This window comes from Heterodontus francisci, chromosome 19, assembly GCF_036365525.1.
Source record: "Heterodontus francisci isolate sHetFra1 chromosome 19, sHetFra1.hap1, whole genome shotgun sequence".
Lineage (NCBI taxonomy): Eukaryota > Metazoa > Chordata > Chondrichthyes > Heterodontiformes > Heterodontidae > Heterodontus > Heterodontus francisci.
The window spans coordinates 88,084,598-88,108,411 of NC_090389.1; the positions used below are offsets into that span (position 1 = coordinate 88,084,598).

Genomic DNA, 23,814 nt, shown 5'->3' on the forward strand with positions numbered 1-23,814 from the left:
CCAGAATGGGTGGGATTCCAGCCGAAATCTATAAACGGGGAGGAGATACGTTCTTTGGGCTTACAGATCTGTTTACAGCATGCTGGGAAAATGGGACAGTGCCTCAGGACTTTCAAAATGCAGTGATTGTCTCCTTTTGCAAAAACAAGGAAGAGCAGTCTGACTGCTCAAACTAAAAAGGCATAACCTTACTCTCCATTGTCGGCAAAATGTTGGCCAGAGTGCTTCTAAATAGACTTGTTCTGGCAATAGTTGAAGAAACCCTCCCTGAAAGTCATTGTGAATTCAGACCATATAGGGGAACTACAGACATTATTTTTGTGCTGAGGCAATCCAGAAGTGTAGAGTACAAAACCTGGGCCTGTACGCTACTTTTGTAGATCTCGCCAAGTCAGCCAGGACAGACTTTGGAAGATGCTGTCTTGATTGCAGTGCCCTCTAAAGTTCCTCATCATTCTCTGCCAACTGCACCAAGGCCAGAAAGGTCAGATCAAGCAGAATGGAGCCCTCTCAGACAGTTTCGCTATCTCTAAGGGTGTGTTCTGGCACCAACTCCTTTCTCTATTTCCTTCAATATGATGCTTCAAGAGGCAAAGGCAGGCTTTACAGAAGGCATATACATGCACTTCCGAACAGATGACAGTCTCTTCAACCTGAGACGACTACTGGCACATACCCAATCCACAGAAGAGCTTATCATGGAGCTTCTGTTTGCTGACCATTGACCCTTCTACCACACCCAAATGAAAGAATGCAGCTCATTGTAAACTGTTCCTCTGAGGCAGAAAATGCCTTTTGGGCTTACCACGTCCCCAAGCAAATTACAATCCATCACAGATCAGCATTGACAGCAGCAACCTCAATGCAATAGAACAGCTTTCCTATTTATTTAGGTAGCATTATCTCAAATGGTGCCACTGACAATAAGGACATAGACTATCAGCTGTCCAAGCCAACAGCTGCTTTGGTTGTTTTCTTGAAGCATTCACTGCATCGCTATTAAAATTGAAATCTACAGAGTGGTTGTCATCACCACACTTTGGGTTCTGTACAGAAAACAAATGCGACTGCTGGAGCGCTTCCATCAATGCTGTCTTTGATCCATAGTGAACATCAGATGGCAGGACTGAGGTGGTCAACAGAGCCGATATGCCCAGCATTGAATGTGTTCTCTTACAACACCATTGCGCTGGGCAGGACATGTCACGTGTGGAGGATTCAGGAATGCCAAAAGCAGTACATTATGGCGAACTACACTCTGCTAAGCAAGATTGAGGTGCATCTTGCAAACAGTTTAAAGACCAGCTGAAAAGACAGTTGACTAAAGGGTGTGGGAACAGGAGACTGCCAACAGACAGCTGGTACACAACTACCAGGAAAGCAGCCTACACATTCGAAACAAACAGATGTGAGGCTGCTGAAGAAAGGTGCAGACAACAGAAGGCGTCTGCTTATACTAGATCCCCTCCAAACCAGGAGTTCTTGTACTCCAACTGCTCAAGAGCCTGCAGATCAAGAATTGGCCTCTTCAGTCACCAACGATCATGCCAACTACCACAGAGGCAAGTTTTTCCATGATCTTCGCCTGCGAAAAATCTGCCAACATGAAGGTTTACATTTATACAGAACATTTTTATAAAAGAAACATTCACTTTAGGACAATGACTTCTGTGAGCAGACAGAAGCATGTTTGCATACCACAATATGATTGACTGACTGCTCAATAAACATTGCTTATTTATTTTTATTTTATTTATTTATTTAGAGATACAGCACTGAAACAGGCCCTTCGGCCCACCGAGTCTGTGCCAACCAAGAACCACCCATTTATACTAACCCTACAGTAATCCCATATTCCTTACCATCTACCTACACTAGGGGCAATTTACAACGGCCAATTTACCTATCACCTGCAAGTCTTTGTCTGTGGGAGGAAACCGTAGCACCCGGCGAAAACCCACGCGGTCACAGGGAGAACTTGCAAACTCCGCACAGGCAGTACCCAGAATTGAACCCGGGTCCCTGGAGCTGTGAGGCTGCGGTGCTAACCACTGTGCCGCTTACATAGGGAACATAGGAGCAGGAGTAGGCCATTCAGCCCATTGAGCATGCTCCATTATTCAATAAGATTATGGCTGATCATCCACTTCAATGCCTTTTTTCCACACTACCCCATATCCCTTTGTCATTGATATTTAGAAATCTGTCAATCTCTGCTTTAAACATGCTCAATGACTGAGCTTCTACAGTCCTCTTGGATAGAGAATTCCAAAGATTCACAAACCTCTGAGTAAAGAAATTTCTCCTAGTCTCTGTCTTAAGTGGCTTCCCCCTTTATTTTGAAATTGTGTCCCCTGGTTCTAGACTCCCCAACCAGGGGAATCATCTTGCCTGCATCTACCCTGTCTATCCTTTTTTAGTATTTTGTAGGTTTCAATGTGATTGCCTCTCATTCTTCGAAACTGTAAAGATTGCAGGCCCAGTTTCCCCAATCTCCCTTCATAGGACAGTCCTGCCATCCTGGGAACGAGCCTGGTGAACCTTTTGTTGCACTTACTGTATGGCAATAATATCTTTCCTACGGTAAGGGAACCAAAACTGCACACAATAGTGCAGGTGTGATCTAACCAAGGTTTTATACAATTGAAGCAAAACTTTGCTACTCCTGTACTCAAATCCTCTTGCAACAAAGGCTAACCTACCATTAGCCTTCCTAATTGCTTGCACCTGCATGTTACTTAAAAAGTAGTTGATTATTTAACTTTTTTTTTTAAAAAAAACATTCCCTCTGAAATATAGCCCTTAGACTGCAGTACTAAGAAGTGCTGTATTGTTAAAGTGCCTGGATTGTGCTCAAGTACTGAGGGGGGGCTTGAATCCACAATCATCTAACTCCGTGCTACCAGCTGAACCAGACTTTTTTTGAAGTGCAAAGACTTGTACATTTAAGTCATGTTGGGGTACAGTTTAATACACTCTGGCAGCCCTCCAGTACTTCACCCAAATGACTGCCATTTTTGTGAGTAATTTGCAGGATGTTGGAGGAGGAAGTTAGAGTTAGATTAGAGTTGATCCTGTCCTTCCCTGTGTTCCAGCAAGGATAACAGTTGGAACCAGAGACTCATCCCCATAGATGGGGAACTGCTATAAATAATGGTTTCCATCACTCTTATACCTGGCTTTGCTGTTGAGCTGTAATTGAGCTGATTTTCTTTTTTCACTTCTAGTTTATTTGAGAATTGGAAATGTGAACACTCACCCTGGCACCTTCTGAACCAGATGCATATTCAATGTTCTAGGATTTCAGTAAGACTTTTTGACAGCTGCCAAATTTTGGAACTGGATTTATTGTATTTTCTTCACCACCACCCAACCCATTTCCTTTATACTGCAGTTGCATGTTATATTGTAGAAGTCTTCTGATAGTGAATCTGAAATAAAATGGCAATGTAAATAGTGACTCATGCCAAAAAAGGGGAAATTGTGTTGACCTTGAATTCTTTGACAAGATTTGATAAATTTCCTGCTCTTTTGGCAGAGGTAGGATGTGGGAATGAGTTGGCAGTTTTTAACTTGACTGCAATCCAACTGTAAAACTGAAACTTGCACTGAGATGAGTCTCTTTATCTTGTGTTGGGTGGCTCCTTCTATATAACAAAAACAGTGCCTTAAGCTGCTTGCGATTCTACATGACACATGCTGCTGACAGCTTGACAGTTGTACATGTTTGCTTCAGTTAATCACTACTGAAATCCTAGTTATGACGCTGGTATTGTAGGAGGCTTACAAAGTTTTCATGTAACCTGTGTAAACTTTTACTTGCTGGGGAAAATGTCCAGAAGTGCAAATTTGCATTAATGTCCTCAAATATGGTTATACCACATAGCACTTTATTTCAGTTTAATATGTTAGTGGTTATATAGATCTGTTACTGATTGAAATGAGAATAGTACCTAACATGAAAAGTATGGGTGTAAATGCAGTTTGTTTTTCTGAAAATATTGCTCCTAGAAAAATAACGCTAGTGACAATGTGGCGATATTTTGTTCTGCACCAAGTCCAAATCTGTCCTCCTTTCATTTATTATCTGGTAGTCTAACCAGTTACAAAATGTAGCTTCCTTATGAATTGATGTGCAATTTCAGTATTACAGACATTAACCTACAGTGAAAGCACCTTTTTTTTACTGAATTCTTTCCTTGCTGCCTGCCATCAAATAGCCAAAAACAGTTTGTAAGACACAATTTCTCATGTTCATCTATTTATTTCTGGAGCATCCCGACCAAACTTCTGTCTAACTAGTTACTGGAGGACCAGGCACTTATTTGAAATTTCCTTTTTAAATGAAGATTGAAATGACATTTTCTCATTGTGCAGAATAAATTGTGTACATTTTCAATGTCACAAATTCACCTGTGAAACTTAGAGGGCCTGGTACTTTGCTGAGTCCATACATTTCAGCAGCATGATTCATGTGATTTTTGCATCATGGCAAAAGCATGCTGAACTGGCTTGACATATTTGGCAAGCCCAAGCCACAAATTGGGTTTGAGATTATTGGAATAAGATGAGCACACCATTGAATTGTAGTAAATGAAGCAACGATGTCTGGTTTCAGCTTCCCTTGGAAAGACACAGTTCCTCTTGTACAGAGGTGGCCCAAGGTTGTTGAGATAGATGTCTTTAAACTTTTTCACTGAAGAAAAGTCCATGCTACAAGGGGCTAAATGGGGGGGGGGGGGGCAGGGCGGGGTGGTGGAAATTAGGTTTCTCTTAAATCGCAAATAGGCTGTTGAACTTTTCTGTTTCAAGGGGCTCTGTTTAGATGTGAGGGGAAGAAGGTTCATGCACATGCACATGTTATGAGACTGACTGTTTGAAGATAGTTTAATTTGTCAGACTAAAAGTAATTCATTCATTGTTTCACCTTTTGAATATCTGTATGGACATTTGTATGTAACACTTCCTACAGTAAAAAAGGAAGCTTGTGGATTAGTAAGTATGCCTGGAGCTAAGAAATCTTAAACTGTTGTCATTCTAAGCAGTTGTACCTGTTGGGAGTGATGTGGTTTGTGTGGGGAAATATTTTGTGGTCTGCTTTATGCCTATGGTTTTTTTTAGTATAACTTGTACATGGTTTTGTGAAAGGGGAATCATGTTTAACCAATTTATTGGCTTTCTTTGAAGAAGTAACATGTGTTGTGGATGTACTGTACTTGGATTTCCAGAAGGCATTTGATAAGGTGCTGCATCAAAAGTTATTGGGAAAATAAAAGCTCATGGTGTAGGGGCTAACATTTTGGCATAGATAGAAGATTGGCTAGCTAACAGGAAAGAGAGTAGGCATAAATAGATCATTTTCTGGTTGGCAAGATGTAACGAGTGGTGGGTCGCAGGGAACCGAGCCGGGGCCTCTACTTTTTTACAATTTATTTAAATGACTTGTATGAAGGGATGGTTGCTAATTTTGCTGATTACATAAAGATAGGTAGGAAAGTAACTTGTGAAGAGGAATTAGAACATTACAGCGCAGTACAGGCCCTTCGGCCCTCGATGTTGCGCCGACCTGTGAAACCATCTGACCTACACTATTCCATTTTCATCCATATGTCTATCCAATGACCACTTAAATGCCCTTAAAGTTGGCGAGTCTACTACTGCTGCAGGCAGGGCGTTCCACGCCCCTACTACTCTGAGTAAAGAAACTATCTCTGACATCTGTCCTATATCTATCACCCCTCAACTTAAAGCTATGTCCCCTCGTGTTTGCCATCACCATCCGAGGAAAAAGACTCTCACTATCCACCCTATCTAACCCTCTGATTATCTTATATGTCTCTATTAAGTCACCTCTCCTCCTCCTTCTCTCATGAGGCTACTAAGGGATATAGGTCAAGTGAGTGGGCAAAGATCTGGCAAATGGAGTATAATGTGGGAAGATGTGAAATTGTCCATTTTGGCGGGAAGAATAAAATAGCATTATCTAAATAGTGAGAGATTGCAGAGCTCTGAGATTCAAAGGGATCTGGGTGTCCTAGTGCATGAATCGCAAAAGGTTAGTATGCAGGTACAGCACGTAATTAGGAAAGCTAATAGAATGTTATTGTTGATGGCGAAGGAATTTGACTACAAAAGTAGGGAGGTTATGCTTCAGTTATACAGGGCATTGGTGAGACCCCATCTGGAGTACTGTGTACAGTATTGGACTCATTTAAGGAAGGATGTAAATGCATTGGAAGCAGTTCAGAGAAGGTTTATTAGACTAATACGTGGAATGGACAGGTTGTCTCATGAGGAAAGGTTGGACAGGCTAGGTTTGTATCTGCTGGAGTTTAGAAGAGTAAGAAGCAACTTGATTGAAACATATAAGATCCTGAGGGGTCTTGACAGGGTGGATGTGGAAAAGATGTTTCCCCTTGTGGGAGAATCTAGAACTAGGGGTCACTGTTTAAAAATAAGGGGTCGTGCATTTAAGACAAGAAATTTTTTTCTGAGGTTCATGGGTCTTTGGAGCTCTCTTCCTCAAAAGGCAGTGGAAGCAGAACCTTTGAATATTTTTAAGGCTGAGGCAGATGCATCCTTGATGAGCAAGGGAGTGAAAGGTTATTGGGGTAGGCAGGAATGTGGAGTTGAGGTTACAATCCGATCAACCATGATCTTCTTGAATGGTGGAGCAAGCTCGAGGGGCTGAGTGGCCTACTCCTGTTCCTAGTTCATATTTACCTAGTAAAAATAAAAGTGTATTGAACAGTGTTGCTTATAGGTGGAATAAAAATGCTAGAAGCAACACAAAGGTATTTTAGTGAGCTGCAAGTATTATCATATTGGCTGAAAAACACTTGGTCTAAATGTTGAGTGCACCCTATGAATTTGTGGGGCTGTAGCTAATTTGTCAATACAGTAAATATTCCATTCTAAGTGCGTTGGTGTTTCATACATCCATATTACATCTGTATAGTAAGCATAAGTTGCCTCAACTAGATGGAGTGGTACAGCACCATATCTGGCTTATAGATGTCACTTCAAAGCTGCTTGTCCCTTTTCCCAAAGTGCATGGTGTAAATGGGTATGCTTCATTTTCAGCAAATCTAAACATCCATCCCCCTTCAGTAGTAAAGTGCTGATAACTGCATTAGGACTGAGCACTGATGTGCAGTAGTTATTCTGTGACTAAGCTGATGTGTGGAATGAAGGCTGAGGAATGCAGTCTTTAAAATAGCAATGGATGTGTGGGATATTTTGATAGGGGTGGTTTCCTTTGCATGAAAATTGTACTTTTAACTTCAGAATTTTAAATGTTGGGTCTGTCTTGCTCTGAACATGTTCTGTCTCTGCAGTACCATACGCATTCCTTGGAAACATGGTCCTAGACTTTTGCCAAAGCTGCTAGGAGCATGTGACTTTCTTTAAGCTTCCCTTTTAAACAGCTGCCATAACATCTTGTTGCAATATATTGTGCGTAATTTGTTTGTGTAAATTGATTTTCAACTCATAAAGTCATTTACTGCATAGAAGGTCATTTGGCTCATTGAGCCAATGCTGGCTCTCTGCAGAGCAATCCAGTCTGTCCCACTCCTCCTTGATTCCTGTAGCCCTGCAGATTTATTTCCTTCAAGTACCCATCCAATTTCCATTTGAAATAATTTATTGTCTCTGCTTCCACCACTCTTGTGGGCAGTGAGTTCCAGGTCATTACTCGAGTTCTTAGAAGAAAAGTTCTTCCTCACATTCCGCCTACATCTCTTGTCCGAAACCTTCAATCTGTGTCCCCTAGTCCTTGTACCATCAGTTAATGGGAACAGTTTTTCCTTGTCTAACTCATCTATGCCTGTCATAATCTTGTACACCTCTATAAAATCTTCCCTCAATCTCCTTTGCTCCAGGGAGAACAACCCCCAGCTTTTCCAAACTAACCTTGTAACTAAAATCCCCCATCCCTGCAACCATTCTGGTAAATCTCCTCCTGCACCTTTTTCTCTTAAGTTCTCAATGATCAATCATAGCAAGGATTTTTAAAAAATCTGTAAATGGATGAAACTCTGATATCTGTAATGGCCTTTGGCCTTGAAATTGGTAAAACTTTTTTTTTGTTGGATGGTGTGTCTAAATACTACATTTATAGGCTATTGGTTTTCAAATATATAAGTTTGGCTAACTTAGAAGGCAGATGATTTTGTTGCAATAGTTTACTTTGTGTGTTCTTAGAAATGGAAAAATCTTGGTGGATAGTGAAGAAAGGAGCAATGTACCATACATCTTTGGTATAGGAGATGTCATTGATGGCAAGCCAGAGCTCACCCCTGTTGCTATTCAGGCTGGGAAGTTGCTAGCACGCAGACTCTACGCGGGTTCTATGCTGAAGGTAGGGTGTTGCCTTGTTATGTATACTGTGCTGCACTGTCGGTGAAAAACCTGCTTTGTGTGGCTGTCCCAATGGCTCATTTTTTTTTTTTTAGAGATACAGCACTGAAACAGGCCCTTCGGCCCACTGAGTCTGTGCCGAACATCAACCACCCATTTATACTAATCCTACACTAATCCCATATTTCTACCCAACATCCCCACCTGTCCCTATATTTCCCTACCACCTACCTATACTAGTGACAATTTATAATGGCCAATTTACCTATCAACCTGCAAGTCTTTTGGCTTGTGGGAGGAAACCGGAGCACCCGGAGAAAACCCACGCAGACACAGGGAGAACTTGCAAACTCCACACAGGCAGTACCCGGAATCGAACCCGGGTCCCTGGAGCTGTGAGGCTGCGGTGCTAACCACTGCGCCACTGTGCCGCCCCTGTGTCGTCAAATAAACCAGAAGATGCTGGAATCGGTTTGAGTGCACCTGGTCTCAGTGGGAGCAGTATGAGGGCTTCTCTTGGGTCGGAGAAAAAGGAGATCAGTCACTCTTCTTGCTCCTGATCTGCTATCTGGTGATCCTTGACAGGAAGTACTCATGATTAAACCTTGGGTGAAGTGAAGTAAATCAGGCTGTGCTCACATAACCTGCCGGTGCCCTGTCTTAACTGACGAAGAATGGCTATTCGTGAGGCACCAGAGTTCCTGTGGAGCTGCAGCTCATAAGCCATTGCCTATGGGGGATGGGGTGAGAATTGTCAAAAGTGTCTTTGTCACATCCTTGTCTTTTTTTTAGCCACTTTTATTTTACATAATTAAACCCTCTATCATTTTGTGTTTCCCTTGTAATACAATATAAACCATTAGGAAAGTAACTTACAATATGTTGCAATATTGGCCTTCAAAGCACTAAAATAAGACTGAATAGTGGCAAATACTGGCAATTCTGTTGATAGCAATTTATTTTTCAGTGTGACTATGTCAATGTATGCACAACAGTCTTTACGCCTTTGGAGTATGGATGTTGCGGACTGTCTGAGGAAAATGCGATAGCACTTTATGGAGAAGAACATATCGAGGTATGGACCATTTTTTTGGGTTTTGAATTAAATGGAGTTTTTTTATTTGTTTGAGTGGCAAGCTGAAGGGATCTTTTGCTCCCCTAAGGGCCTTTGCTCTTGAAGGGTTGATCATAAAGTTTCTTAAAAACTAATCATTGGCAGACCCAGAATCAATGGTTTAGATGCCATCGACTATTGGTTAAGCTCTTTGCTGGTGTGATCATTGATGCTTGAACTTAGCAGTATGACTAATTGATCTTTTTAATTTCTTCTACCAGTAGTATAGTTTGACTTACTTCCAACTTTGGTAATTTCAGTAATTTCTGGACCAGTGCTGTCATTTCAACTGCTTATAAAACTAGTTGGTCACTGAAGGAATACTGGCACTCGTTCTGGTTTATGTCCAAAATATTGGACATACAAGGACAGTATGAATAATAGAGCATCTATTTTACATTTAAAAAAAAAAAAAAATTTGTTTCATGAGATGTGGGCATCGCTGGCAAGGACAGCATTGGTTGCCCATCCCTAATTGCCCTTTAGAGGGTGTTTATGATCTGCAGGCCATCAGGTGTGGGTGCACCCACCATGCTGTTAGGAAGGGAGTTCCAGGATTTTGATCCAGTGACATTGAAGGCATGGCAATATATTTCTAAGTCGGGATGGTGTGTGACTTGGAGGGGAACTTGCAGATGGTGTTCCCACGTGTCTGCTGCCCTTGTGGTTGTAAATATCATTTGCTGCTGCTGGAGCACTAAAGCAAAATAACTCTAAAGGAACTGGGTGTCTTAGACCTCTCCATCACCCCAAACTTGCATTCTAGTTGAAGCCATGGATATAACCTGTTCCAACCTAACTTGCTTTCAGTTGATCAAATCCTGGAAATGAGGCTTAGAAGTTCAACAGACCAGTCGGTTTCCGATAGACCAGTGGTGTGAATGTGACCAGTGGATATACTGTATTATGTATAGCAATGTCTACCTTCACATGATGTGACATTGGTTCCTGTCTTGCTGCTGCTGTGACAATGTGGGTCTAAGTGGGTGTGTTATTGCTAATTTACCTTAAATGAATGTCTAGTTAATTACTCTGAGCTACCATAGTTTACTCAATTTTTTTTTCTTAAACAGAAGATGGGTTTTGGAGGCCTGTATGTGCACCATGTGTTTGATTTTCCCTCCCATTCAATTCGTCTTTCTTTGAGCTAGGGCAAGGTTTCTTCTGTTTTGAGTTGGGGTGGGGGGGGGGGTGTTGCAGGTATTTCCTGTTGCATGTTTTGATTTTTCCAATATGGCAATGACTAGAATTTATTCTGTTGACCTCCTTGATCTGAACTTTATATGCTCCAGTTTCTGGTGTGAAGGAATTAATGTTCGTAGATCCTCCCTCTTAAAAGTGGGCTAACAGTCATCATGCATGAATTGTGTGCAAGAGAAGCAAGTTTAGGGTTTATTGGGTTTCATCTGGCATCCATCAGGATACCGAATACTTTTTAATGACCTACTCATCTCTATCGCTGTGCTTGAACTCTTGCTCTGCTTTTTAAAGGCTTGTTTAAATTAGTCTGCTCTGTAACTAAGAATATGGTTGGGGAAATTCTTGGCAGTGTTGTGTATTTGATAACGCTCAGTACTGCATACTTCAATTTTCTCTGCCCCGCTGAAGGCTTTCTGTGAGCCATGCACTGCTTCAAGCTACAGGAGCCAGACCAGGACCTGAACTTTGACCATTTTAGCTAAATACCTTGCTAATTTGCAGCTGTGTAAAAGCAGCTCAGAAAAGAGAGGGAGGTGGCAAATAAGTTCTTTTTCAGCAGCTTCTCTACTGTGGTATGGCTGAAGCCAACTAAGCATTCAGGGTTACAAACATACAAATTAGGAGCAGGAGTAGGCCACTCGGCCCTTTGAGCCTGCTCCACCACTTGCATTGTATTTTGCAGTCATTCTGAAAAGGTTATAGTTCTAGTTCTGGGCTAGCTCACTTCTGGTTCCAATGTGCAAGGACAAAAGTGATACCAAGCCTTCTGTAACTAAGTGCTCTTTCTTGTCTGCAGACCACAGTTTTGGAGACTGAAGGCAATTTAGGTGGGTTAAAAATCTGAGCCTTTAGTGTTGGGTTGGCTTAATTTTTCCTGCCATTGGTTTTCAGCAGGGGTCAGAGGCTTAATGGCTTATTTGGATTGAGGGAAGTTTAAGTACTTAATGTTGTGTTTGCCAAAGGCAGCTCAGAGGTGGTTACTTTTGGTATTCAAAAGCAAATGAACAATTGAAACTGAAGATTTTGCATGGCCCAGAGGGCTATGTGGCAGAAACAGATGACATTAGAGGTGTAAGTAGAGGTCTTAATGTTGGAGTGTATATGGAATAAAAACTCTGCTCTGGTTCAATCAGAATATTTGCAATCTTGGTTCCTTGTTTGAGCTCAACATGCCTGGGGATGGGTTTGAATTTATGACAGAGGCTGAAGACTATGGCTATGGACTTTAATATTTAACTGGAAGAAATTGCAACGCATCCAAGATTGGATATCAGACATGTAGGGCAGGATTTTATCGAGTCCCCAACATCTGGCTCTGTGGTGGGGTGGAAGATGGTTCCAGCAGATGGTGGGAAGGGGTGAACTTTAAACGTTGTACAGTCTCGGGGCTTTGGGGGGGTGGGGGGGGAAATAGTTAATGTAATTGTTATTGGGGGGTGGGAAAGGGACGTTACAATTTTATTTGGAAGATTTTGGGGGGATACCACTTCAAAAATTCAAATTGACCAGCAGGGCTTCCTACCCTTTTAAAAATGGTGCCAGCAGCTGCGCACCGGCAGCTTACACCATTGCTGACGTCGGACAGCCTGCTCCCTCCACGTGATTGTGGGGGGCTGGCCCAGCTATTTAAATGAGCTGCCGCGTGGGAGATCGCCGAGAGCAGCGGCAGGCTCTTAAAATCCAGCCCGTAGTCTGAAGGTACACAGAATTGGAGGGGTCAAGAGAGATGGAGCCAGGTGTCACCAGCTTATATGTGGAAGCTGACCTGTCATTTGTCAGTATGTGGCAGTATGTAAATGAAGTGAGGAGCATAAGGGTTGATGCTTTGGGAAGTCCAGGGGTATTGACAGGATGGGAAGGGAAGCCAATAGTTTGAGGTGCATTGACTATGTCTGTATAGATCAGTGGATAATGGAGAAGGGTATTGGAGTGCAATGGTGGTGCTATATCAAAGGCTGCAAAGAGGGCAAGGAGAGATAGTGTAACACAGTTAACAGGATTTTTAAAATTCATTCATGGGTTGTGGTTGTTGCTGGCCAGGCCTGTATTTATTGCCCATCCCTAATTGCCCTTGAGAAGGGTGAGCTGCCTTATTGAACCACTGTAGTCCATGTGGGGTAGGTACACCCACAGTGCTGTTAAGAAGGGAGTTCTAGGATTTTTGACCCAGCGACAGTGAAGGAACGGTGATATAGTGCCAAGTCAGGATGGAGGGGCGCTTGCAGGTGGTGGCGGCCCCATGCATTTCATTGCTGTGCAGGTGCAGAAACCTGATTTAGAGGGTTTCAGACATGAGAAAGTTAGGGATGGATTTGAGAGGTGGTAATATGTTGTAGATGGGATGGTTCTTTGCAAAGGTTAAAGTTCTTTTTGAAGAAGGGGATGAGTGTGGTAGCTTTGAAAGGGGTGTTGGACCGCACCTGAGGAGAGGGAACAGTTTTACATTCTGCTACATGGGCCAGGAAGGGAATTGGGCTGGAAAATTCTGTGGGATTGGAGTTGAGAACATCTTGTGGCCAAGATGAGCTTGGTGAGAGCATGTGTGGAGATGAAAGAAACTAGAGAAAGACATGGTGACCCCATGGCTAGGGCAGGTGAAAATAAGGTTTTGGCAGCTGAGCAGATCTTGTTAGAAGTCTGTAAGCTACTTGTTGCTGGAGGTAATGCTGGAAGGGGCAAGGCAGAGAAGTTTAATTCAGTTGCAAGAGAATGCTGAGCTGGAGGAAGATATTGTGCAATAGGTTTCGATGGCTGCATCCTTTCACTATACTCAGACAAATGATGAAAGTGGTGAAGAGGTATGGTTAGTTGTCACCAGCATACATGTGGAAGTTAATTTTGCCTGTAGCTAATGTTACTGGGGACTGTCAGGTGTTGCTAGTTATGTGTCTAGGAAAGTCTGGCACATGTTGTAGGTCCAACTTTGTGTGTCATTATGAAAGATTGCATTTGTCCAATTTTTGAAAATTTTGCCACTGTTTACTTCTGTCATCTTTCAAGCTGCTTATTGTATCCTCCAATTTAGTGAGCAACACCTTGGGCAACACTACTTGAACAAATGCCATCATTGAGTTTATTCATGTTGCTGAACTCTTGGTGGCTTCTCATTTTTAAGAACGCTTAACTTTGCATCTGCAATTTTTTTGAGCAGTAAATTATTTCTGGAGCTTTTGCTCTTGGAATGTTCTGTAAATTTGTGCTGAATATCCATCTTGTACATTTCAGGTGTATCACAGCATGTTCTGGCCACTAGAATGGGCAGTACCAGTGAGGGATAAGAATGGCTGCTATGGCAAGGTGATTTGTGCAAAACTGGATCATGTAAGTTTTTTTTTTTTTGGGTACCTGTATGTTTTCTCCAAAAGTTATAGGAAGGTTCCTGTATAGTATTTAATTTAGGCGCTTTATGTACTTCCCTTCTCAAATTTGCCTGAGGAGATTCTGCAACTGTTTGTGATTTGGAGCAGAACTTCACAGGAATGTTGCAGGAGGTGGATTTGTCAATTTCTACTTCCACGTTCCTTCCCTGAAACTGGCACCTGCTAGGCTATAGTTCCAGGAATAGTAGTTGCCTTTCCAGTATCTTGCTGCAGTATAGTCAGGTAGCAGCCAACACTTTTTTATATCACTCGTGGACTAGCAACTGAACCCAAATCTGCTCCTGCTCAGTGGCCCCTTCACGCATCCCTTCCCTCAGGTTTTTCTCCTTTCCCTAATAATATTTTACCATTATTTGGAAATTCTGTGAAAGGTTCTTGTATTTGTTTCCTATCTCGCATATCATATTTTGTGAGTGTATGACTGGATCTTAAGTTGTGAAAACAATTTTGTATGGTGCGAATAGCTCTACCAGAGTAGAGAAATCTTCCTTTTCCTGGAAGAGCCCTTATCTGAGCTATTTGCGCATGGAAGTATGTTATCTTGTTCCAGATAATGGGTTGCAACTTTGGAACTTTGGCTGAAATTGTGACTTGGTGCTCATGAATAAATCAGACTACCCCACTACCATTCTTTTAAGCGTTAGATCATGGTGTAAAGTGAGGATTGAATGTTGGAGCATAGTTAATATATGGTACAGTAATCATAGATGCTTGCAACAGCATTGCACATCTGTTTTGCAAAATAGTACTAGTACTTGGTGTCAGCCATGGCTGTATTGAATTTGATGCTATCACTTGGATTTCATTTATTTTCATACTATGCCAACTTGCAATATTTAAAGTGCAGTTCTAGATTTTTGTCCTGAGCGAAAATTTGGAGCTGTGTAACAAGAGGGTGGGATAGGGAGAGGTAGGTAATCTCTGATTTTGGAGCACAAGATGCATGCAAAACATTAAAATGTATTGACTTGATGTTCTGTACAGCATTAATGAGCCCAATAAAACACTTGAAACTTGCTCATTTTTTTGTTGGGAGACTGCTTGTTTGTTTATGCAACTCCCTCAATGTTCGAACTCCACATTTCAGTTAGATTTCTGATGGATTATCACATTACTCGTAAATATTACCATCTGAGTCAATGTCAGAAATAGGGTTTTGGAATGCCATGACCCATTTCCTGTACGTAGAAAGCAAACCTATTCCTAGTCTTTTAAAACCTTAGTTAAAAGAAAACTAGTTGTACAAATAAAACAACACATCAATCTGCAGCTCTGTTTAAATTAATTTTCCTTCTGGTTCTAGTACAGAGTGGTGGGATTCCATGTGCTTGGTCCAAATGCTGGTGAAATCACTCAAGGTTTTGGTGCAGCAATGAAGTGTGGTATGACCAAAGATCAGCTGAACAGTGTCATTGGCATCCATCCAACCTGTGCAGAAGTAAGACTTGGATTTTTGTCCATCCTCGCTCCCTCCCACCCCCTCTCTCTCCATTTCTCTCTTTTTCTGTCCTCTTTGCGCTCTTGCGCTTTCCTTTTCTGCTGTAACTCCTATCAGCTGCTGAATTGCAAAAAAAAAATGAATTAAGTACCTGATCCCATTGTAGATTTTCTTGCACTTTCCAACTTTTTTTCCCTTTTCTGGTTTGTGGTTTCACTGATGCTATCACCTCCTTGTCCAAATTATTTCTTTGTGGGTGGACTATTTGCTCTTTAATTATAGGAGAGAAGCATCAGTACTTGACGTTCATTATACTTTATATTCTCCAATAGGAGACTTTGGATAGAAATCAGTCAGTCCTCTTTCCAGCTCAGTGGCATGGAGTCCAACTGTTGTGCCCATAACTGCACTAACTAGAGATTGACCTTGAAACATTCTGTTGTATGCTTAGCACTGAATCAGTCCTTTTCACTCACCAAACGTCTAGAGAAACAATCCCCTAGTACCTTGTTCATCATGTGTTTGTGGTAAAAGGGCAGCGCAGTGGTAATGTTTTTATTCGGTCTTGGGATGTGGGCATTGCTGGCTAGGTCAGTATTTGTTGCCCATCCCTAATTGGCCTTGTACTGAGTGGCTTGCTAGGACATTTAAGAGTCAGCCACATTGCTATGGCTCTGGAATCGCATGTAGGCCAGATCAGGTAAGGACATTAGTGAACCAGATGGGTTTTTACAAAAATCAACACTGGTTTCATGGTCGTCATTAGACTAGCTTTTTTAAAATTCCAGATTTATTAATTGAATTCAAATTTCACCATCTGCCATGGTGGGATTCGAGCCCATGTCCCCAGAGCATTAGCCTGGGCTTTATACTACTAGTCCAGTGATATTACCAACACACAACTGCCTCTCCAATCATTAGTATGAATACTCTTTTTTTTTTTTCTGGTGATGACTTGATCTGGCTTCTTATGAGTCATTCATCTTGGTGAATGAAGTTATTGATTCTGTCTCCTTCTCGCAGTTTATTGATTTTTGTTGTTTGCAGGTGTTCACCACTATGGAAATAACAAAACGATCAGGTGTGGACATTTCCAAGAAAGGAGGTTGCTGAGGTTAAACCCTGCTGTTGTAATGCTGCTGCCCTCTGCATGCACTTCCCCAGTTCTGTGGCTGGCTCAACCTGCATCTTTCTCCACTCAGGTAAAACTAACACAAACTACAGAAAGAATTTATAAAAAAAAAAGCCGCCTTGAAACAACTCCGAATTGTGCAGTGCCTTGAGTTTCCCTCGGCATCTGTTGCAGCAGAGGATCACGAGTGTGCATGGGGCAATCAGCACAACAGTGGGGGTAAACCTCAGTTTGAACTTTGACCCAAACCTGCTTGGAAGGGCATTGAAGAAAAATAGTGCCTCCTTGAAGTTTTGGCCTGGAACCTGATTATGGTGGGCCATGACAGATGACTAACAAGCAAGGTCTGGAACTTCTACGTCCAATCAAATGACTGCGCTTCCTTCGTGTGGTGAGACTTTAGTCTTGTGGAACAGTTTGAAGTCTCATCTGGTAATGCTTACTGTTCCTTGTTAATGTATGTTGGGCTGCTGAGGGTGAAATGAATTTTTTTCTCTGTACAGTGCAAGTAACCAGTATCATTGTACTCAATGTTTTGTAAGTTTTTAAAAAAAAAAAATCAAGAACTTGCCTGGAAAGGAACATGCCATATTCGATATTTAAATTCTGTACAATATCAATCTTAAACGTTTGTCACCAAAAAAGCACACTGATTATGTTTCAGGAAGCATGGGCCTGAATGTTTTTTCTGTTTTGACTGAGGATCTGCCTAGAGTGTAACTGTCTACATATTGGGATCCTATCTTTTTTGTAAACTCAGCAAAGTCTATAATGGGAGTAACCAACTACTGCTGACCAAGCTTGATAGGTGTGGGTGTTTTTTTAAAAAGAAAATGAGTGGGAATCTGTAAGCTGCTTTTTGCAGATACTTGTAATCAAAATTGGTGTTTCTGCATTAGAATTGGGGTTTAGCATAAAATTGCTATGTTGAATGAGTTTAAACTTTTTTTTGTCTTCTCTGTCTGTGGCTATCTAAATATGTGTAGTCAAAAGTTTTTCCAAAGTATTTTTAAAGCGTTCTGGCTTGCGTTTCTCTTGCTATTTTACTAATGGGGTAGTTTAGCACACTGCATTGCTGTACTCCTTTTACTTACCTGTTTAAGTTAAATTGAAATGGTCTGTGTTTATCCAGTATCACTTTCTGTTGCTTTCATTCCCTCTCATTCTTCCACCTCTTATTTTTTAATCAGGAACATTTGCACACCAATGCAGACATGTACTGTCACATTTTCTGGCTTTGTGCAGTTTGTTTGAAGGTAACCATGCTGTGCATACTATTTAATTGGGATAATTTTTCTTTATCTGTTTTTTTGCATTTGTTTATCATTGGTGCCCATCTGGATAGAACTTTCAGTTGCATTTGATTTGTATTCAGCCTTTGAGCAGCACTAACTTGAACAATTCCATTGTGAATAAAGTTTGTTATCCAAAATGCATTTAATAAAATCTATATCGAACTCAAAACCCTGTGCCAGGAGTGTCCTTTTGGTCAGGCAATTTAGATTTGGTTGGTATTGTAAATGTATTTGTGACATTTGGGTGCTGCAGTTCATTTATTATTTTTATTATATTTGGATATACAGCACTGAAACGGGCCCTTCGGCCCACCGAGTCTGTACCGACCAACAACCACCCATTTATACTAATCCTACATTAATCCCATATTCCCTACCACATCCCCACCATTCTCCTCCCACCTACCTACACTAGGGGCAATTTACAATGGCCAATTTACCTATCAACCTGCAAGTCTCTGGCTGTGGGAGAAAACAGGAGCACCCAGCGGAAACCCACGCAGTCACAGGGACAACTTGCTAACTCCACACAGGCAGTACCCAGAACCGAACCCGGGTTGCTGGAGCTGTGAGGCTGCGGTGCTAACCACTGTGCCGTCCATTTGAATGTTTCTGTTACAGCAAGTGTATTGGGAAAAGTCTTGCTGTCTTTGCTGCTGAAATGCAAATTTGTGATCCATTTTCATTCAAGTAAACTGGATTTTGATACAGTTTAAAAAGGCAAAATGAGCTGTGGACAGTTTCCAGGGGGACCGTTAAGCCATTGTCTCTGCTGTCTCTTTTGGTTTTAGCAAAATGCTGTAGCAGATGCTAACCTTCATCCCTCACTATAGACTGAAACACCACAAAGTTCATTTTATATTTCTGGTGTTGATAAAATACTGGATTAACTCTGTCTCGTCTGAATTCAACTAAACCTAGAATGGAAAAATGCAAGAAAATCACATGTAAGCTTTTTCAGTTGAAGTTGCTGAAGGTGTTTTTTTTTTTTTTGTTGTGGTTATAATTGAAATAGCCCAGGGACATTAACAGCTCCCTTCCTCCATTTTACTTCAGCAGAAAATTTCTGCTTTGACCTCTTCTGACATCACTGGCTCCTCTTTCCCTTTGACAGTCAATCTTCATCTATGAATTCCACTCACCTCACTCTGATCTCCAATTCTCGACATGTTTCATTCCATTCTTCACTCCTTTTGCTGCCATTAGTGGTCCAATTCTCTGGATGTTCCCCGCCTGTACTAGCATGATATAAAATAGCGCTCAAGGCAACCATTTGACCCATCATGCCCATGCTGCCTCTGAAAGAGACAACAAATTTTTACCACCTTCCCCATAGCCCTAAAATTTCAATTATTTTTCCAATTCCCTTTTGAACGTTAAATCTGTTTGCACCTGTTTAGCCAGTGCTTTCCATCATAGCTACCTATGTATACTTAAAAACAAATTCTCCATCTTCCTCTGGTTCGTTTGCCAATTATCTTAAACCTGTGACCTCTGACTACCAACTCCCATTGGAAACTGGTTTCTCCTTACTACTTTCAAAACCCTGTCCATAATTTTGAATGCCCTTTATCTTCCACTGTTGCCTTTAGAGCAATCTCAGCTTCTCTAGATTCTCAACATAACTGCAGTCTCTCAACCTTGGTACCATTTTATTAAGTCATCCTGGAGAGGATACAGAAGACATTTAAGTATTGTGGAGAGTCTAGAGAAGCTGGGATTCTTTTCCTTGGAGCAGAGAAGTTCCAGGGGATACTTTGAACCTCCATCAAAAGAATAAGGAGAAATAGTTCCTAGTGGCAGGAGGTTTATTGTGTGACCCAGATAATGAGCCAAAAAAACACCCAGGTATGAGTTGAGTTATTTTCTATGCAGAGAGTTACAATCTGGAATGTGCTGCCTGAAAGGGTGGCAGAAGCAGATTCAATAGTAACCTTCAAAAAGAAATTGGATAAATACTTGAAGGAAAACTTTTGGAGGCTGTGTAGGTGGCTCACCACCACCTTCTCGAGAGCAATTAGGGATGGGCAACAAATGCTGGCTTTTTTCGGTGGTGAGTGTATACTTGGCAGTAGCTTGCAGCATTCTTTGCTGTTGAGTGCTTTTCCAGTAGCAGCTGCTGCTGACAGGTTGAATGCAGGTACAAACTGACAACCTTTGGAGCACAGTCTGACTTGTTTCATTTCTGAGCACCAGATTAGTTGATTAGTAATCTGGTCTCCACTCACTGCCTGTAAGGGTGGTGGAAGCAGAGAAGATCAATGATTTCAAGAGGGAGTTGAGAAATAGACTTGCAGGGCTATGGGGATTGAGTGGGGGAGTGGGACTGCCTGCATGGCTCTTTGATGGGCCGAATGGAATAGAGAAGGCTGAGGGGAGATCTGATTGAAATGTACAACATTTTGAGGGGCCTGGACAAAGTGGAGGTGAGAGGTCAGTGACGACGGGGCATAGATTTAAAGTGGTTAGTAGAAAAATTAGAAGGGAGTCGAGGGAAAACAGTTTCACCCAGAGGGTGGTGGGGGTCTGGAATTCTCTGCCTGAAAGGGTAGTTGAGGCAGAGCCCCTCAACGCATTCAAAAGGAGTCTGGATATGCACCTCAAGTGCTGTAAACTGCAGGGCTACGGACCAAATGCTGGAAGGTGGGATAGAATGGGAGGATCATTTTTTTTGGCTAGCAGAGACACGATGGGCCAAGTGGCTTCTTTCTGTGCCTTAAACTTTCTATGAATGGCCTCCTCCTGGGCCGTGAATGACTCCATGGCTTGGGTTATGGGCTCTGGTCTCTTGAGTGGGATTTACACTCAAGATCTTCAGACAGTGCTACCCACTGACCTACCTTGGTAGGGTGATAAGTATGACTGTGGGGGTGGGGGAACGAGAATCCGGTTGCATTCCCCTCCCTCCAAAGGGGGCTGGTTGCAGTTCCCTGTTCAATTCAGTGATATTCCCCTGTAGGACCTGTGCGTGAGGGTGAGCTTTCACAGTGAGTGGGCTGTCATTGTATTAAGTGTCGGCGGGAGGTAATTCTCGCGCACCGAGTGGTTGGCAATCCCTTTAAGTGTCTGCTATGTTTTGGTTCGAATGGTTTTTAAACAGCTTCAGTTCACGGGGCGACATGAGCGAGTGAGCCCATCCCCTACCGTCCAAAAAATAAGGCTGATTTGTTTTTTTTAAATTGGCGTTTATGAGCGCCGGGAGATCTGGAAACCTGTAGTCTGTTGGAAGTGTAGACATTGCAGGGCCGCCGTTTGTTGAATCCATCTGTAGCTTAGACCCAAGAAGGGGCACATATAGCCCAGGTGAGGCTGCTGAGGAAGATTCATCGCAGGACAAGGAAATTCCTCGTTTGCTCAACGCCACTAGGTAAAGGGAGAGAACGGGACCAGTGATAGTGATCTTGTCAATAGCAGCTTCAACTCCGGCACCCACTTTAACCCCTAACCTCAACCCTAACCATTGACCCGAACCCCGATGTCAACCTCTAACTTTGACCCTAACCTTAACTCCAAACCCCAAATACAGACCCGAACCCCAATACGAACCCCTAACTTAACTTTGACTCTAACCTTAACTCCCAAATCCAAACCCCAAACACAGACTCTAACCTCAATATGAACCCTAACCTTAATCCTAAATCTGACACACTAACTTTAGCACTGATCCTGACTCCAACCCATAATCGTAACCACTGACCCCAACTCCTATCTACTAATCTTAATCTTGAACCTAACTACCATGTGACATCCTTGATGAAGCAGCTGACTGCATTGTCAAAGATCACTTGAAATGGAAGGAGAAAGGGAAAGGAGTAAGGGGGAAAACACCTGTATCGGCAATTAAAACTTCGGTCATTATCTTCCAAATGGATTCTTGGTACAATTAGAATAGCTACATTTTAGATTGCAGAAAAGATTTACGAGAGTGGTTCCAGGGACTTTAGTTATGCGATAGATTGAAGAAGCTGGGGCTGTTCTGAAAGAAGATTGAGAGGAGATTTGATAGAGGTGTTCAAAATCATGAGGGTTTGGATAGAGTAGATAGAGAGAAACTGTTCTCATTCTTCCAATCTTCACTGCATATGGGGGAGGTGCCAGAGAATTGGAGGGTGGCAAATGTGACACCCTTACTCAAGAAAGGGTGTAAGGATAGTCTTAACAACTACAGGCCACTTAGTTTAACATCAGCGGTGGGTAAGGTTTTAGAAACAATAATCAGGCAAAAAATCAACACTTGATTAATTTGTTGTTTAAGAAACAGAGAAGATTGATGAACGGAATGCGGTGGATGTTGTTTATATGGATTTTAAGAAAGCATTTGATAAGGTATCACATAGAAGGCTATTTAACAAAATGAAGGCTCATGGAATAGGAAGGTCAGTGTCCAATTGGATTAAATATTGGTTTAAGGACAGAAGACAGCGAGTCGTGGTAAATGGTTGTTTTTCAGACTGGAGGATGGTAGATAGTGTTGTTCCCCAAGGGTTGGTGCTGGGACCACTGCTTTTAAATGACATGGATCTTGGAATACAGAGTAGAATCTCAAAATTTGCTGATGACACCAAACTTGGAGGTGTGGCAAACAGTGAGGATGATATGAACCACCTGCAACAGGACAGTGATAGGCTAGCAGAATGGGCAGAGAAGTGGCAGATGGAATTTAATACAGACCAGTGTGAGGTGATGCATTTTAGAACATAGAACAGTACAGCACAGTACAGACCCTATGGCCCACGATGTTGTGCCGGCCCTTTAACCTACTCTAAGATCAAACTACCTACATACCCTTCATTGTACTATCATCCATGTACCTATCCAAGAGTCGCTTAAATGTCCCTAATGTATCTGCTTCTACTACCACCGCTGGCAGTGCATTCCACGCACTCACCACTCTCTGTGTAAAGAATCTACCTCTGACATCTCCCCGAAACCTTCCTCCAATCACCTTAAAATTATGCCCCCTGGTAATAGCCCTTTCCACCCTGGGAAAAAGTCTCTGGCTATCCACTCTATCTATGCCTCTCATCATCTTGTACTCCACTATCAAGTCACCTCTCATCCTCCTTCGCTCCAATGAGAAAAGCCCTATCTCCCTCAACCTTTCCTCGTAAGACATGCCCTCCAGTCCAGGCAGCATCCTGGTAAATCTCCTCTGCACCCTCTCTAAAGCTTCCACATCCTTCCTATAATGAGGCGACCAGAACTGAACACAATTTTGGCAGAAGGAATAGGGGAAGGCAGTATATACTTAATGGCACAGTTCTAAGGAGTGTGCAGGAACATAGGGACCAGGAGGTGCATGTGCATCGATCTTTGAAGGTGGCAGGACATATTGAGAGAGTGGTTAGTAAAACATCTGGGATCTTGGGCTTCATAAATAGAGGCATAAAACAGGGAAGTTATGCTGAACTTTTATAAAGCTCTGGTTAGTCCCCAACTAGAGTATTGCATCCAGTTCTGGTCACCACACTTCAGGAAGGATGTGAGGGTCCTTGAGAGGGTGCAGAGGAGATTTACCAGAATGGTTCCAGGGATGGGGGATTTTAATTACAAGGTTAGGTTGGAAAAGCTGGGTTTGTTCTCCTTAGAACAAAGGAAATCGAGGGGAGATTTAATAGAAGTGTACAAGATTATGACAGGCTTAGATAAGTTAGACAAGGAAAAACTGTTCCCATTAATTAATGATTCAAGGACTAGGGGACACAGATTGAAAATTTGGGCAAGAGATGCAGGGGGAATGTGAGGGAGAATTTTTTACACAGCGGGTGGTAATGACCTGGAACTCGCTGCCCACGAGGGTGGTGGAAGCAGAGATGAGTAATGATTTCAAGAGGAAGTTGAATGGCCACTTGAGGAAATAGACTTGCAGGGCCACAGGGATCGAGCGGGAGAGT

General features: G+C 42.2%; 1 protein-coding gene across 2 annotated transcripts in view; it reads left to right on the forward strand.

Annotated features, from left to right (window-relative positions):
• The window catches only part of txnrd3 (thioredoxin reductase 3), a 58,048-nt gene extending 39,959 nt beyond the window's left edge, over nt 1-18,089 (forward strand). For both annotated transcript variants that reach the window (XM_068052171.1, XM_068052172.1), the window contains exons 12-16: nt 8,206-8,362; nt 9,329-9,436; nt 13,901-13,996; nt 15,359-15,493; nt 16,541-18,089. In XM_068052171.1, coding sequence (XP_067908272.1) covers nt 8,206-8,362; nt 9,329-9,436; nt 13,901-13,996; nt 15,359-15,493; nt 16,541-16,606 — 562 coding nt within the window. In that variant the 3' untranslated portion in view covers nt 16,607-18,089. The remainder of the gene's footprint in view (nt 1-8,205; nt 8,363-9,328; nt 9,437-13,900; nt 13,997-15,358; nt 15,494-16,540) is intronic.
• Nucleotides 18,090-23,814: the final 5,725 nt, after the last annotated feature.